The sequence below is a fragment of the Sceloporus occidentalis genome, unplaced genomic scaffold (genome assembly GCF_023333645.1).
Source record: "Sceloporus occidentalis isolate IW3139 unplaced genomic scaffold, rSceOcc1.0.p SCAF_7, whole genome shotgun sequence".
Lineage (NCBI taxonomy): Eukaryota > Metazoa > Chordata > Lepidosauria > Squamata > Phrynosomatidae > Sceloporus > Sceloporus occidentalis.
Genome location: NW_028316987.1, coordinates 37,132,184 through 37,145,937, shown reverse-complemented (window position 1 = coordinate 37,145,937; position 13,754 = coordinate 37,132,184). Strand labels below are relative to the sequence as shown.

At 39.5% G+C, this 13,754-nt stretch overlaps 1 protein-coding gene across 2 annotated transcripts in view; it reads right to left on the bottom strand.

Annotated features, from left to right (window-relative positions):
- Window positions 1-1,074: 1,074 nt before the first annotated feature.
- The window catches only part of LOC149309521 (protein C-mannosyl-transferase DPY19L1-like), a 72,281-nt gene continuing 59,601 nt past the window's right edge, over window positions 1,075-13,754 (bottom strand). Inside the window, exons 17-23 of one of the 2 annotated variants that reach the window (XM_089532604.1) lie at window positions 13,256-13,296; window positions 10,635-10,659; window positions 9,302-9,421; window positions 7,643-7,817; window positions 7,065-7,164; window positions 2,770-2,895; window positions 1,075-1,382 (exon numbers count right to left, since the gene is read on the bottom strand). In XM_089532604.1, coding sequence (XP_089388730.1) covers window positions 1,226-1,382; window positions 2,770-2,895; window positions 7,065-7,164; window positions 7,643-7,817; window positions 9,302-9,421; window positions 10,635-10,659; window positions 13,256-13,296 — 744 coding nt within the window. In that variant the 3' untranslated portion in view covers window positions 1,075-1,225. The remainder of the gene's footprint in view (window positions 1,383-2,769; window positions 2,896-7,064; window positions 7,165-7,642; window positions 7,818-9,301; window positions 9,422-10,634; window positions 10,660-13,255; window positions 13,297-13,754) is intronic. The other variant, XM_089532605.1, reaches the window with a different exon arrangement.

Genomic DNA, 13,754 nt, shown 5'->3' with positions numbered 1-13,754 from the left:
AAACTTTTTATTTCAATATTAGCAAACAGATTGAAAAAAGTATTAAGTTCATGGGTATCTAAAGATCAGTGCAGGTTCCTTCCAAAAAGGCAGTTAAAAGACAGTATAATAGAACACCATGAGGTACATAATGATAAGAAGCTAGCGCTGATTTTTATGGACTCAGTAAAAGCATTTGATAATGTACATTGGAATATGATATGGGAGTTATTTAGTAGAATAAATATAGGTGAGAGAATAACATATTGGATTAAAGCAATATATTCAAACCAAAATGCTAGATTATCAATGGTGAAAGAACTAATACAGTCCACCCTTGCCAAATGCGGGTGATCCATTCTGGACCCCACGCTTAAGGTAAAAAATGCAGGATCTCAAGTCCCATTTATATGAATGGGGTGCGCACCTGTATGCCGTGCACGTACACCCCATTCATTCAATGGTGGCTTGCCATCCACGTGACCTTGAGTCCGTGTATGATAACCTTGTGCATGGTGCTTGCATGCTGTGCAATCAAAAATAAAAAAGGAATAAGGCAGGATTGCCTCTTATCCCCTTACTATTTATAATAATCTTAGAAACATTATTAAGAAATGTTAGAAAAAATGAAAATATAAAGGGAAGAAAAATTAAGGGGGCGGAATTTAAAACACGGGCCATTGCCGATGACGTTGTTGTATCTTTAAGTGACCCGCAAAATCATTTAAGGGACTTATTAAAAGAATTATAAAAATTTGAAAGAGCAACAGGATTGAAAGTTAACAAAAGTAAAACTATAATTTTTACAAAAAACATAATAATGAAAACAGTCAAAGACTAAGCAATATATCAAGGTATAGTCTAGATAAAAAGGTAAAGTACTTGGGAAAAGTGATAACAGATAAAAACTCAGAATTATTTCTTAATAATTACAAAAAAAAATATGGGTGTGTCTGGAAAGTTCTTTTTCCCTAGCTGGTTCTAAGACGGGTTGCAAAGCTTCTCTTTTCACAACTGTTGTTTTCTAAATATTTTTTAGAACAGAGTAGTAAGAATGTATCTGTTTGTTTTTTTTAGAAATGACAGAAGCAGAAATATGAACAAAGCTTTTATTAACCACAAACATCAACAATTTGCATAAAATCCATAAAAATACAGTATATTTGTGCTGTACTGTAACAACTCAAGACGTAAATTTTAATCTAAATATGGAGTCCAGAGCTACAGAATCTGTTGCACTGAAGAATCATTCCATGGTAACTTCTAATACTTTGTATACATAGTTGTCAAATACTGTTCTAAAGTATGGTCTGGAATCCCGGCTCATGAGGGTGCATAAGGGAACTTTTCCAGCATTGGAGACATCTTCTATATCCCAAATTTCTGGCATGCTGCAGCCAGGCCTGAAATATATATACACACATACACACACACATATATATATGCAAATGCTATCAACAAACAAAGACATAAAGCAAAAGTAAAACTGATCATGCATAATTTTATAAAGGAAACAAAAAACTTTCTTCAACCATTCATAGCTCATATAATCATGAAAAAAGGAAGAGGAGTGCTATGTTCACTGGTCCTTCACCTTCTATTAAATCCTTTGTTGGGCATGCATTGTCAAAAATTTCTAATGCAGAGATTCTGCTTTATGCCTTTATCTTCCCCACATTACAATATTATGCAATCATACAATGTATAATCATAGAACAGCTTATCAGATCATATCCCTCCCACTGACAGAGTTGGCAAAGATGCAACAGAGGGCATGAGGGTTATTAATGTGCACCAAATTCTCCTCCTCAGCGCATGAGATATGAAAGACTGGAGAAAGCTATAGAGCTGATTATTTCCCTCATTAAATCCATTTTTCTTCCAAACTGTTCAGCTCATCCTCCAAAAGTTCTCCTAAGACTGGGATCATCCAAAACAAACTCTTCTCCGAAGGGACAGGTGGGCTGAGGAACAGCTTGGGAGGGAAATGTTTGCTTTCCTTCCTTCTTCAGCACGGTTATCCTCCAAAGGGACAGTGATGCCGAAGAGGGGAGGAAGCGATACCCTCGACCTATTGTCAGGTCATATGAAAATGTCTAATTTTAGCCCCAAAAGCTGCCCCCAATTTATACTCAACGTTAACTTATATTCAAGTATAAAGTAAACCCCAAACTGAACATCAAATCTTCAAGGAAGCATGGTAAAAGCCTCAAGAATCTTGGAAGACCAAACAGAATCTTATTAATAGTCAGAATATAAAAAAGGAAAAGGAAAAGCACAAGATCAGCTGGGGGGCAGGAAAGGCCCGTGGGAAGGGAGGAGGAGTGGGCATGCACCTGCCCCTCAGCCCCACGGACCTTTCCTGCCCTCCAAGTGCCTCTCTGGAGAGACTTGGAGGCCAGAAAAGGTCTCTGGGGAGGAGCAACTGGCGCGCGATGGTCGCTTCTCCTCCCCCGCCCTTTTCCCAGCCTCCAGCTCTCTCAGATAGGCAGTTGAAGGCCGGGAGCCATGCCTCTAGCTCCTTCTCCCCAGCACCATTTTCTGGCTTCCAGTTGTCTCAGAGAGACAGCTGGAGGCCAAGAAAAGGCAGGGAGGAAAAGGAAAGGTATGCACCCGCCTGTTCCTCCTGCTCCCAGGCCCATGCCTGGCGAAATTACGTCACGTGCCACCTGTGGCCATAGGTTTGCCATCACAGATGTATACTGTTTTCTAGCTTCTCTTTGTACAAAATGCAATTCAACTTTGTCATAATTTGAAGGAAATTATCAAACCTTCTTACTAATTACTTACTTAGGTTTCTTTAGGCACCAAGATTCTTCTAAAATGTAATAGTTGACTCCCATCTTTAGCAGTTTCGTTTTAACTTCTTTGGCTGGTTTCCGACTATACATGGAATAAACTATTTTCGTCTTTGCCCTTTGAAGAGGGAAAAACACACATATACCAACCAACCAAGAAAAATAACTTAAACCAGTGGTTTTCAAATGGTGGGGTGGGACTCCCAGGGAGGTGCAAGAGTTGTTCGCGGGGAGGATGGGGCATGGGACTTGGAGGCTCTGATCCCTCCTTCTCCATCTCTTCCCAAACTTTTTTTGTGTAAAACTTACACATGAGTTCAGTTAAAAATTGAATTAATGTAAATAAAACTCTTCAAATTTGAACAAAGTTATTTCCTTCTAAAAAGTTAAAATATGAATATACATGAATATGTGAATGAAAACATGCACACTAAATAAACAAAAATGTATTCATATACTATGTCGAGAGAGATGTAAAGAGGAGTCCCAAGGGTAAGTTTGAGTACCACTGACTTAAACTATGTAGTTCATTACTGAAACAAAATAACCACAAGGGATGTTGTATCGAGGAAGGCTGCCTGTTTCTCACACACACTTCTTTAGTAAAACAGATGCAAACATTGACTTTGCAAGGTGTAAATGTGTTCAAATACACTAAAGGATTAAAAAAGTTGTACAGTGAGGGCCAAAGGAAATCTAACATGCATACTGATACTGAAAACACAGAACTGAAGCCATGATTAATAAACAGTCAGAAAATGTACAATCAAATAACATACAATTATTTCCTGTAATGAGACTACAGGAAATCCTTGTCAACTCATCTAAACTACTGGTTAAATTTACATGCTCTTCTACCTGCTACAGAAAAAAAGCCCAAGGCAAATCCAATTTTACATGTTCATTCAGCAAGCAAACGAGAAAGCATTCAATCATTCTCAGAGAGTAGGGCCTATATCCCAGGGTAGAACAACCACCACCACGCTTGAGTTCTTCTGGCTACTGGAGGCATTCACAGAACCAAACAGATCAATCTGGTAAAGTTTTATAAGCATATAGGGTGCCTGCCCTATAGATATTCACAATCAATGAACAAAATAGCTTTGTCACTTGATGATTATCAACTAAACCAGAGTACGTTTTACCCTGTTCCTGGAATTGAGGACCTGCTTCCTACTACAGCTCTTTAAAAGGGCTTAGTCTGCTGTTGCAGAAGGTGTTTTTCTTCGTGGTCTTTGTGTGTCACACAAATAGGTTATCCTGCACCCTGTGCAGACCTCTTTTGGAGCATTTTGGAGCATTCTGAAGAGTTTTGGTGGTAGCCCTGCCCATCTCCTGCAGCCCTATATAAGGGGCTTCCTGCAAAAGCCTGCCAATTCCTTTTCATCTTGCTATCCTCAATGGAGGTACCCTCCATCAGAACAGTACACTATTTTGGAGAAGATAGCAAGGGAGTTACCACAACTTCACAAAAAACTATCTCCGAAACAACCTCTTGGAGGGGAAGAGAAGGTTCACAGCTACAGCTGTAGCTTTGATAGCCAAATGCAAAGAAAAGGGTCAAGATGAGGAATGTTCCTTCCATCTTTTCTTCTTGTTGTGCTTTTGCTTTAGGCCAGTCTGCCTTGAGAGACCTGCCAGGGGTTGATGGATGATGAGATGATTTGTCTCCGGCATCCTCTCTGGCCTTCTTAGTGGGCATACAGGTGGTCTCCACCAAAGTATTTGTGGCCTTTCGTTTAGAGGAACCAATATCTGTTGGGTCCAAAGCTGTCTTTTTCATACTTGACATCAACTTCTTTGAAGCTGAGGATTCGTGCTGAGTGCCCGCTTTGTCTCCTGAAGTCGAAGGTTGCTGACAATGGCCAGGCTCTTATAGTTTCAAGACATGCTTGTACAGAAGAGCTTTAAGGCAGTGCTCTCTGTTGTATCTGGCCTGCAGTGTAAATGCTGCACAGTGCACACACAAGGCAACAATATGAGACTCACCCAAACACTGAAGGCATCTCAAATGCCCATCTCAGTTCGGAATCTTAGTGGTGTATTCAACGCACTTCTTGAAAAAATCTAGCAGTACTGAGAAAGCCCAAACCATGTTTCCTTAGAAGTCATCTTCCAATTTGAGTACACAAACACTGTTTCCGATGAGACAGCTGCAGCAGCAGACAAAAAGGAACTGGTGGGTTTAGGTGAGAAGCCCCTTATATAAGGCTGCTGGTGGTGGGTGGGGCTGCTGCCAAACTCTTGGATGGGGCTATTGCGAAAAGCAAGTCCATCTTCCCTTATATTAAGAAGGAAGTGCAAGATTGTTGGTAGTCAGGCAGGGGAAGATGGTTCAGATCTGGAGTTAGTGAAGGCACAAAATCGTTGCCATCTGTAGTCAGAGGCCTTCTTTGTGGAGACTTTTCTAGCTGTAGAGAGGACATGAAGAAGCTCAGGGGCCATTACAGGCCAATCGTCCAGGCAGAGAATCGGAGGTTATGTAGGCTGGGGTGTAGGACTTGGCATCCAGAGTGTGTAAGGAGGTCCGGTTGGATTGGCAGGGCCATGTACAGTACTCTGGACAGTCGGAGAAGTGGTGCAAACCAAAGTTGGCTCAGCCAAAAGGGGGATATCAGTATAGCATTGGCCTTGTCTTGCCAGCTTCACTACCACGCTGGAGAGCAGGAGGAATGGAGGAAACACATGGAGGAGGCGGTGAGACCATGACAGGAGGCACACATCTCCTAAGGACCCCTGAATTTCCTTGCTCGGGAGCAGAATTGTGGGCATTTCGTATTGAGGTCTGTGGCAAACAAATCTATCTTAAGGTCTCCCATGATATTATTGCAGATAACCTGGTAAAATGTGGGCCAGACAATGTGACTGTTAGGTGGATTTGTAATTGGTAGACAGGCCAAACCCAAAGGGTGCTCAACAATGGCCCCTCTTCATCCTGGAGAGAAGTGACTAGTGTGGTGCCACAGGGTTCCATTCTGGGCCGAGTGCTATTCAACATCTTTATCAATGACTTGGATAAAAGAATAGAGGGCATGCTTATCAAATGTGCAGAATATACCAAATTAGGAGGAGTTGCTAATACCCCAGAGGATAGGATCAAAATTCAAGAAAAACATGTAAGAGAGAGAAAGAAATTGTGTGTGTGTGTGTGTGTGTGTGTGTGTGTGTGTGTGTGTGTGTGTTGGAAGAGCAAGAAGAAAGTGCTACTCAATCAGGAGGAATCCGAGATGACTGATTCATTTGGCAGACAGAAAGGAACTGAAGAAGAGGTAGCTTGGCAGGCTTGAGCATGCATGATACGAAGCGGGGCACAGTATTTCCTGCCAACCTCCTCAGAATCCATTGATCTCTGCACAGGTGCAGAACCCATATGTGTGAGGTACAGAGATCACGAAGAAGAACAGTGAAGGAGAAGCTCCTTCGCTTTCCTCTGAAGACTTTGCCTAAAGCTTACACCTTCCACTTGAGAGTTTTAGATATAAGAACCTAATCTGATCCAGACTGGAAAAAAGACAACCTAGTAATCCAGGACAGCAACCAAGCTTGGAAGTTATTTCTAATACTTGCACTACCCTTGAAAAGCCTTTCGTATTGTGTCACAGTTCTTGTTGGTGGAATTATGCTGATCTCTTCTAGCAAACCTTCACGTAGACATTTTTATCCTTCTATTTTCAGGAATAAATATGAAGTGATGCTAAACTTATTTGTTAATTAAAATATTCTAAACACTTTTTTAATCAATTGCTCTGAAAGCAATGTATAGGACAAAACATCACCACAGAAAAGGTCCTCTGTCTTGTGTCCACCAATCTAACTTAATTTTACGGCGAGTACATTGAACAGGGCCTCATATCACTGCCATAAAGTACTGTATAGGAGGTTTATACAGTGCGCCCATGCTGTACGCGTGTGCACCATATGCGGCTTCAAGCATACGCTGAAGGCATGCGGCAATTAAACAAATGGCGCACATGCTCCAGGCATGCACCCCATTGTTTGCAATGGGGCAAAAGCATACACTGAATTTCCCTTACGTGGGGGATTTGGAATGGATCCCTGCATAAGGGAAGGGCCCACTGGTCCTTCAGATCTCCTGGCCCATAGGTGTGGCCCATACCTATAAGGGTCTTACAGGTATAAACCAGAAACAAAATGGACACAACTGTAGTTTTTGTAGTTAGTTTAGATCTGTGACTCCCTCAGTGGGTTAACTGTATTTAAAATCCTACCTAATGTATAAGTACACTGCAAAATTGGTAATACTACATGATGAATTAAAAGCTTTACCGTAAACCTGCATCTTCATAATGAGGATGATTCACAACAGGTCTAAGAGTAGACAGTTTGACACTTGCCATTGTAGGCATTGCTCCCGCAAAAACAGCATCTGGAAAAATTTTTGAAAATCTCAAAAAATAGGAATGATCAGGCAAACAATATTAGAAACATTTGTAGGGCATTCATTTTCTAAAAATCTCAAAAATGTACATGGAAATAATTATTTCTAAACTTGGCCCATTATTTCTCTTTCAAAGGCAAATATAAAAGTATACTAGTTTACATGTAATAGATATGCAGCAGGCGCCTATAAATTTTATTTGCTCTTTCAAAGTCTACCTCCCTACATGAAAACATACATATATGTTTCCCCTACTCTATAAAAGTTTTTGATTTTGAAAAGCAATTTATAGTTACTACTGATTATATTTTTTAGAACTGCACCCTTTAAATGACAGCTGCAGTAAAATAAGACACAACCCATCTATTGAATAGCATGGTGTTCTTATTTGTAAGCTGTACAGAACACAAAACTGCTGTTTGCCTTGTGAGAGATATTATGACAGATATTGCAAAGTTTTGTTTACCTTGTTTAGTGTTTGCTTTTATCCACAACAGCAATTCTTCCTGAGGCATGTTGCGAAATTCTCCCACAATGCTCCATTCTTTCTGAAGGTTTGTTATACCTTCCCCTGCCATCATTGCTAAAATTGCCAGAGCGAATGCTCTATGTGGAATTTTGTGAAAGACCCATCCAAACAGCTGTGCAAACAAAGTAATAGGCATTTCTTTTATATACTAATAATAATTTAGATATTTCAAGAATTTAAACATTGCATTTATTGAGAAAGTTTTAATCTTGTTCACTACACATTTCCTACTAAATTTTATTTCCATTCATTTAAAATGTAGTGTCTTTCAAAGCAAAGCTTCCCCCAGGGAGATATCTAAAATAAAATAAACAAACCAAACAATGAGGCATACAATGTAAATAAATAAATAAATAAATAAATAAATAAATAAATAAATTTTAAATAGCCATAGCAACCAAAAACACAGATATAAGGTAGGCTAATATTCAGTTAAGAACAGACAGTGTCCCTTTCAAAGCCAGGTCATGCCTACATATTAGGCAGAGGTTCCCAGCCTGTGCTCCGAGCCCTTAGGGCTCCAAATGCATTTCCCAGGTGCTCCATGGCCACTCCAGGAAAATGAAAGAATAAGAAAAAGTAACACTACTCCTGAAAACCATTAACTTATAAGACATGGGGTAGGTCTCTTAGGGGCTCCACACCATAGAAACTGATCCTAAAAAGAGCTCTGCGAATCAAGGTTGGGAACCCCTGGGCTACGGCATTCACTGTTGCCAATTTCGTGACTTTCACATGGAAATCGGGATTTTTGAGTGCTTTCCATGTGATTTCCGTGTCTGGCTCTATTCCGTGCAGATTTAGGGACTTTTTGCACATTTCAGCTCCAATTTCCCAATTTCCAGGACAAACTCCCAAAATTGGTAACCGTGGCCCTGATTCTGAGACTGAGGCTACAGAGCAACCAATCCTGTTTGGAGTCACACTAACAGTTTTCACCCAATTAGAGAGAGGAGAGTGGTCGCCCCCTCCCTCAGGAAAAACTCAGCCAGGGCAGAGGCAAGGGAGGCACGTGCTGCTGCTGCTTGGCACACTTGTGTTGTGGCTCTGGGTTGCAGCCTGTTGCTGTGAGGAGCAGTGAGGGAGGCTTGGCTTGGCTTGCTGTGCCTGTGGCTGGCTTCCCAACTGCCTGCCTGCCTTGCCCTCTTTCTTGTCAGATTGTCTTGGCTATTATTCAGACTTCAAGGTACACACACACACACACGTCACAACAAACTACAATTCCCAGGATTCCCTGGTTTGACAAGGGAATTGTCTCCATGCTTCCAGATCACAGTCCCAGAGAAAGAGTCTACAGTATATCAGTGTTGCCAATTTAAGTCCACAAGTCATATCAAAGTGATGATGATTACTTTTAAAACCCTAAGTGGCTTTAGACCAGAGGTTATTTAACAGAGGATAAGTTACATACTAAAAGTGGCGATCTGGCCCATGAGGTGCAGAATGGCCCTCAGCCTTCTACAGTTGCCCATCTGTCAGAGATTTATGCAATTTAATAACAAAAAATAAAAATATATTAATTATACTAAAATCCTTTTATACGTTTATACAATATATGACCACTGCATCAAGCAGTATGACAAAAAATAAACTTACTTGCTTTGAACATATCAAGGATGCCATGATGCACATATGTGGTGTTAGGAACAACTTCAATCTCATAATTAAAATAGCAAGACTAGCAAAAAAGATGAGCTGTATTGCATGGTATGCCATCTGCAAACAAGCAAAGGGTTATAAGAAAACAACTATTTAAATAGTTGCATTAAAAGCAGTACAAATTTATCATTTTACTTCAATATTTCTTCTTTGGAGTCCCATATTTTAAAATATTTAATCTCCCTCCCACTTTTTTCATGGCCATGACAGAACAAGAGCAAGCAGAAAATGAGAAATTTCAGATGCAGAAGTACATCCATAGAACTGACAGAAATGGAAGCAAGTAGATGGTAAGATTGCTTTGTGCATGTCTATCATGTGCCACAAAACAAAAAGACAAAAGCTTAGAGGAAACACAGAAGACACTTTTCTTTCTAAAAGAAATCAAAGACAAAATATAGCCAAACCTTTGAAGAAAGAAACCAGTAAGAAAGCAGAAAAGAAAGAATGAAAGGCTTGAAGAAATCTGAAAGAGCTGGAACTTGATGAAAAAAATGTAAGTTGTGGGTGATGTAAGGAATAAACTTGGAGTACAGCTGCAGAATGGTCTCTTTTACTTTCACAATCACCCATAGACTTATCTGCCCTGGGTGGTGATAAGACAACCCATGTTTTAAAGATGCACCTGAGCACTATTCAAAAGAATCTTAAACCTGATTTTAAATTTAAAAACTTACTTTTTTTGGCAGGCAGAAATAATAATTTGAAGCCTGAACTATGAATTCAAACAACATCTATCTCAATACAGTGGGGCCTCGCTACCTGTAGGCTTGCCATCCACGGATTTAAGCATCTGCAGGCCGCAAGCCCCGTTGTCTCCAATGCCATTAGGGACAACTGGACTCTAAGGTCCTGCATCTTTTCATATGCAACAGATGTGTGTGTGTGTGTGTGTGTGTGTGTGTGTGTGTCCCCCAAAAAGATCCCCGTGGATACCAAGGTCTGACTGTAACATATTTTGTGAAAGTACAAACTTTTCATGAGGAATGCAAAACATCTTAAGGGCACAGTACCACGCACATAGCAAATATCTAATTAAGCAATCTTCAGCCGTGTAAAGCAACTAGGCAAGGAGTCTTCAACTATCATTTTTTTAAAAAGAAAGCTAAGAAAATTGTTTTCAACTTTTACAACCCCATCCTTCTTAAACTTTTCATTATTTATTTTAAAACAACTCTTATTCTATTTCCCAACAGAGATCTCAGAACACTTTTTCTAATTTATTTGGTGGAAACCGGAATAAATAGTGACAGAAAAATGATATTCTTACCTCTCCATGGTTAAGGTCTCTCTGTCTGAGAGGGGGGAAACAAAACATGGAAATTAAGAACTATATTGATCAATATTTACAGTTATTTAACAAATACACTATCTATTTACATGCAAACTGAACTTTAAAGTTTTGTCATGTCTGAATTATGCAGTCTTTAAATGGTTACAAAGTTAATGAGATTTTGTGGACTCAGACAGCTTCAGTACAAGGAAGGATTTCACTATCATTTTATGGGAAAGCGGTAAAAAGTACGGTACTATAATGTACTGAATACTGCTCTTGATAAGACCTAGGCTATATGCAGTCCACCTAGGCTACATATGTCTATATGAGACATAGTATAATTTTGATCTTCAATGTTCATTCCAGAAGTGTTTTAACAATAATGGGGGGGGGGGGGGGGACCTGACTTACAATCTGAATTATCTACTTCTGTCCCATAGTGGGAACAGAAGAAAGTGTGGAGAATGATCTACTGGCACTTTGTGGAATCAAAATTAAGTGAGTAAGATGTTTGGTATTTGGTTGAATAAAAGAACAGTCTATTTTTTTTCCAAATCAAGCTTTCCAGGGTGTGAGAATTTCTCCTCAGTTCTCTAAGTCATCAGTACATAAGAAAAGCCATGGTAGACCACAGCAATGACCAGGGGCAGGACATGTGCACAATAGCACCTTCCATTCCATTTCTGGTAACAACTAGTATTCAGAATCAGATGTATGTAACATGCTGTCACCATGACAAGCTGCCACTGATAGCCTTATCGTTCCTGAATTCATCATTAAATCATCCTTTCAAGGTCTGCTGTCTCAGCCCAGGATTTTTTCTGCCCCTCCCTGGATTTGTCCCTTTTCACTTGCTGCCCCTCATTCCTGAAACCTCTTTTCCCCACGAACACAGGTCATCACTTCTTTAACTAGTTTCAAAACTGAGTTGAAGACCATCCTGTTCAGAGAAGCATTTCCAGGCATTACGTGACTATTATTTGCTATTTGACATTTTTAATTTGTTGCTTGTTTCATTGAACCTTTTCCTGTATTGTTATGTATTATTTATATGTATTATGCTATTATTTCTTAGATTGTACGCCATGGGCAGGTTTACTCTTATCTATTTTATTGTTTGTATGTACATTGTATGTAGATTTTCACAATGCTATATAACTAAAGCATAATAATAATAATAATAATAATAATAATAATAATAATAATCCTTTCAAGAAGTCCAAGTCATTATATTTTGCAGGGACAGATTGGTGAAGTGGTTTTGCCTTTCTCTCTCTCTCTCTGTGTGTGTGTGTGTGCGTTTGCACACCACGGAAATTTTGTGGACACTAGGGAGATTTTCTAGGCAATAATAATCCACTTAATGAGATAAATCTTATCCTGAAACATGAGGGTTTGGCATACACTCTGACTTGATTTATTGTGCCCATATGGCAGAGCCATGATTTTGAATAGTTGTTCTGGAATAAGTGCCTGCTGGTGATGATGCTGACGAACTCTACAACTGTGGCAGCAATCTGGAATACTAGTTCTGGATCAAAGAAGATGCTCTTTCACAGATTTGGTTTGTGCAACACTTCACAGAATTATACAGCTGGAAGAGACCTCAAGGCTATCCAGTCCAAGCCCCTGCCATACACAATGAAAATACTCCTGACAAATGGCAATCCAACCTCTGTTTAAAAACCGCCAAATAAAGAGACTCCACCACCCTCCAAGGAAACATGTTCCACTGTTGAACAGCTCTTGCCATCAGAAAGTTTCTATTGTTGATGTGGAACCTCTCTTCCTGTAGCTTGGATCTATTGCTCTGTGTTCTAGTCTCTGGAGCAGCAGAAAAGCTTGGCCCAACTTCAATATGACTTCCTTTCACACATTTAAACATGACTATCATGTCACTTCTTAACTTTCTAGATTACTTTTTCTGTATTCTTAATTTTGGTAATTTTGATAAGCCAGTCTAAAGAATATGGGAACAGAAAACCCTTCTTTTTTTAAAAAAAACTTTGTGCTTCTGAGAAGACAAACTTCATAAGAAGTTAAACTTTCTCCTTCCACTCACTGGATATATTTTTATCTAAATGTCAATAAATCTTTCTATAAATATGTTTGTTTCCTTACCTTTTTGACAGTATGTGCAGTTAAAAAAACTAGCAAAATTATGCTGTACAGTTCCACATTATATAATCATTGCTTTAAACCTCTAAAATATTTTAAAAGCTGATTGTGAGTACACATGAACAGCATGAACTGATGGATAGCTGCATCATTTTCTGTTCAGTTAATCTGAAAGCCTCAAACAAAATCACAGTACTTGTTCAATTTGGCTAAAGTTGGCTGCAAGCCAAAAGAATTCTAAGAATCCTCATTAGCCCCAAGGAGCTCTAAACTTGTAAGCCATTCTGCAACATAAGATCATCAAAGATCATTTTCAGAAGGGACGTAACACCTTGGACCTACATGACACTCTGTTGTAAAACCTAGAGCCATGCAGCTAATTCACCTTCTGACTGTAACATCAACAATATGGCAATACAATAGGACAATAGCTATTGTACACAGCAAATTGATAGTCCAACACTGGCTGCAGTCCACTGCATTCAACATATATTTACCTTGCAGCGACGTTTTTGCAATGTAAAATATGCTGAAAGACCTGTGAACAGAAGAGTAGAAAGTAAACTTTTTCACCCTTTAATGCATATTCAGGCTGCCATCATAAACCAACATAGCTTGAAGCAAGCTCCACTGAATTCAGTGGGATTTATTTTGTAGTAGGCATGTACAGAAATGCACTATCAATCACTGTGGCCCTTAAATTGGATTTTCTTACTGGAATAGACAAAATTCTGTTTTGTCAATAGCTATTTGAGCCCAGTGGGTGAAATCCATCATTGCATGAGGGGAGAACTGTTCTTTCTCTTCCTCCAGTCTGTAACCCTCCCCAGCAAAACGTCTAAAATAAGAATTTAGAAGCAAACTAGAGAACACTGTTGTTTGGCAGAGAGGAATTCACCTGCATTCAGGCAGAAGCAAGCTGTGGTGCTTCTCTTACTGGTTTCAGCAATTCAACTCTCACGTTACAATCCAGTAAAAGACCTCTCACAATCTAGT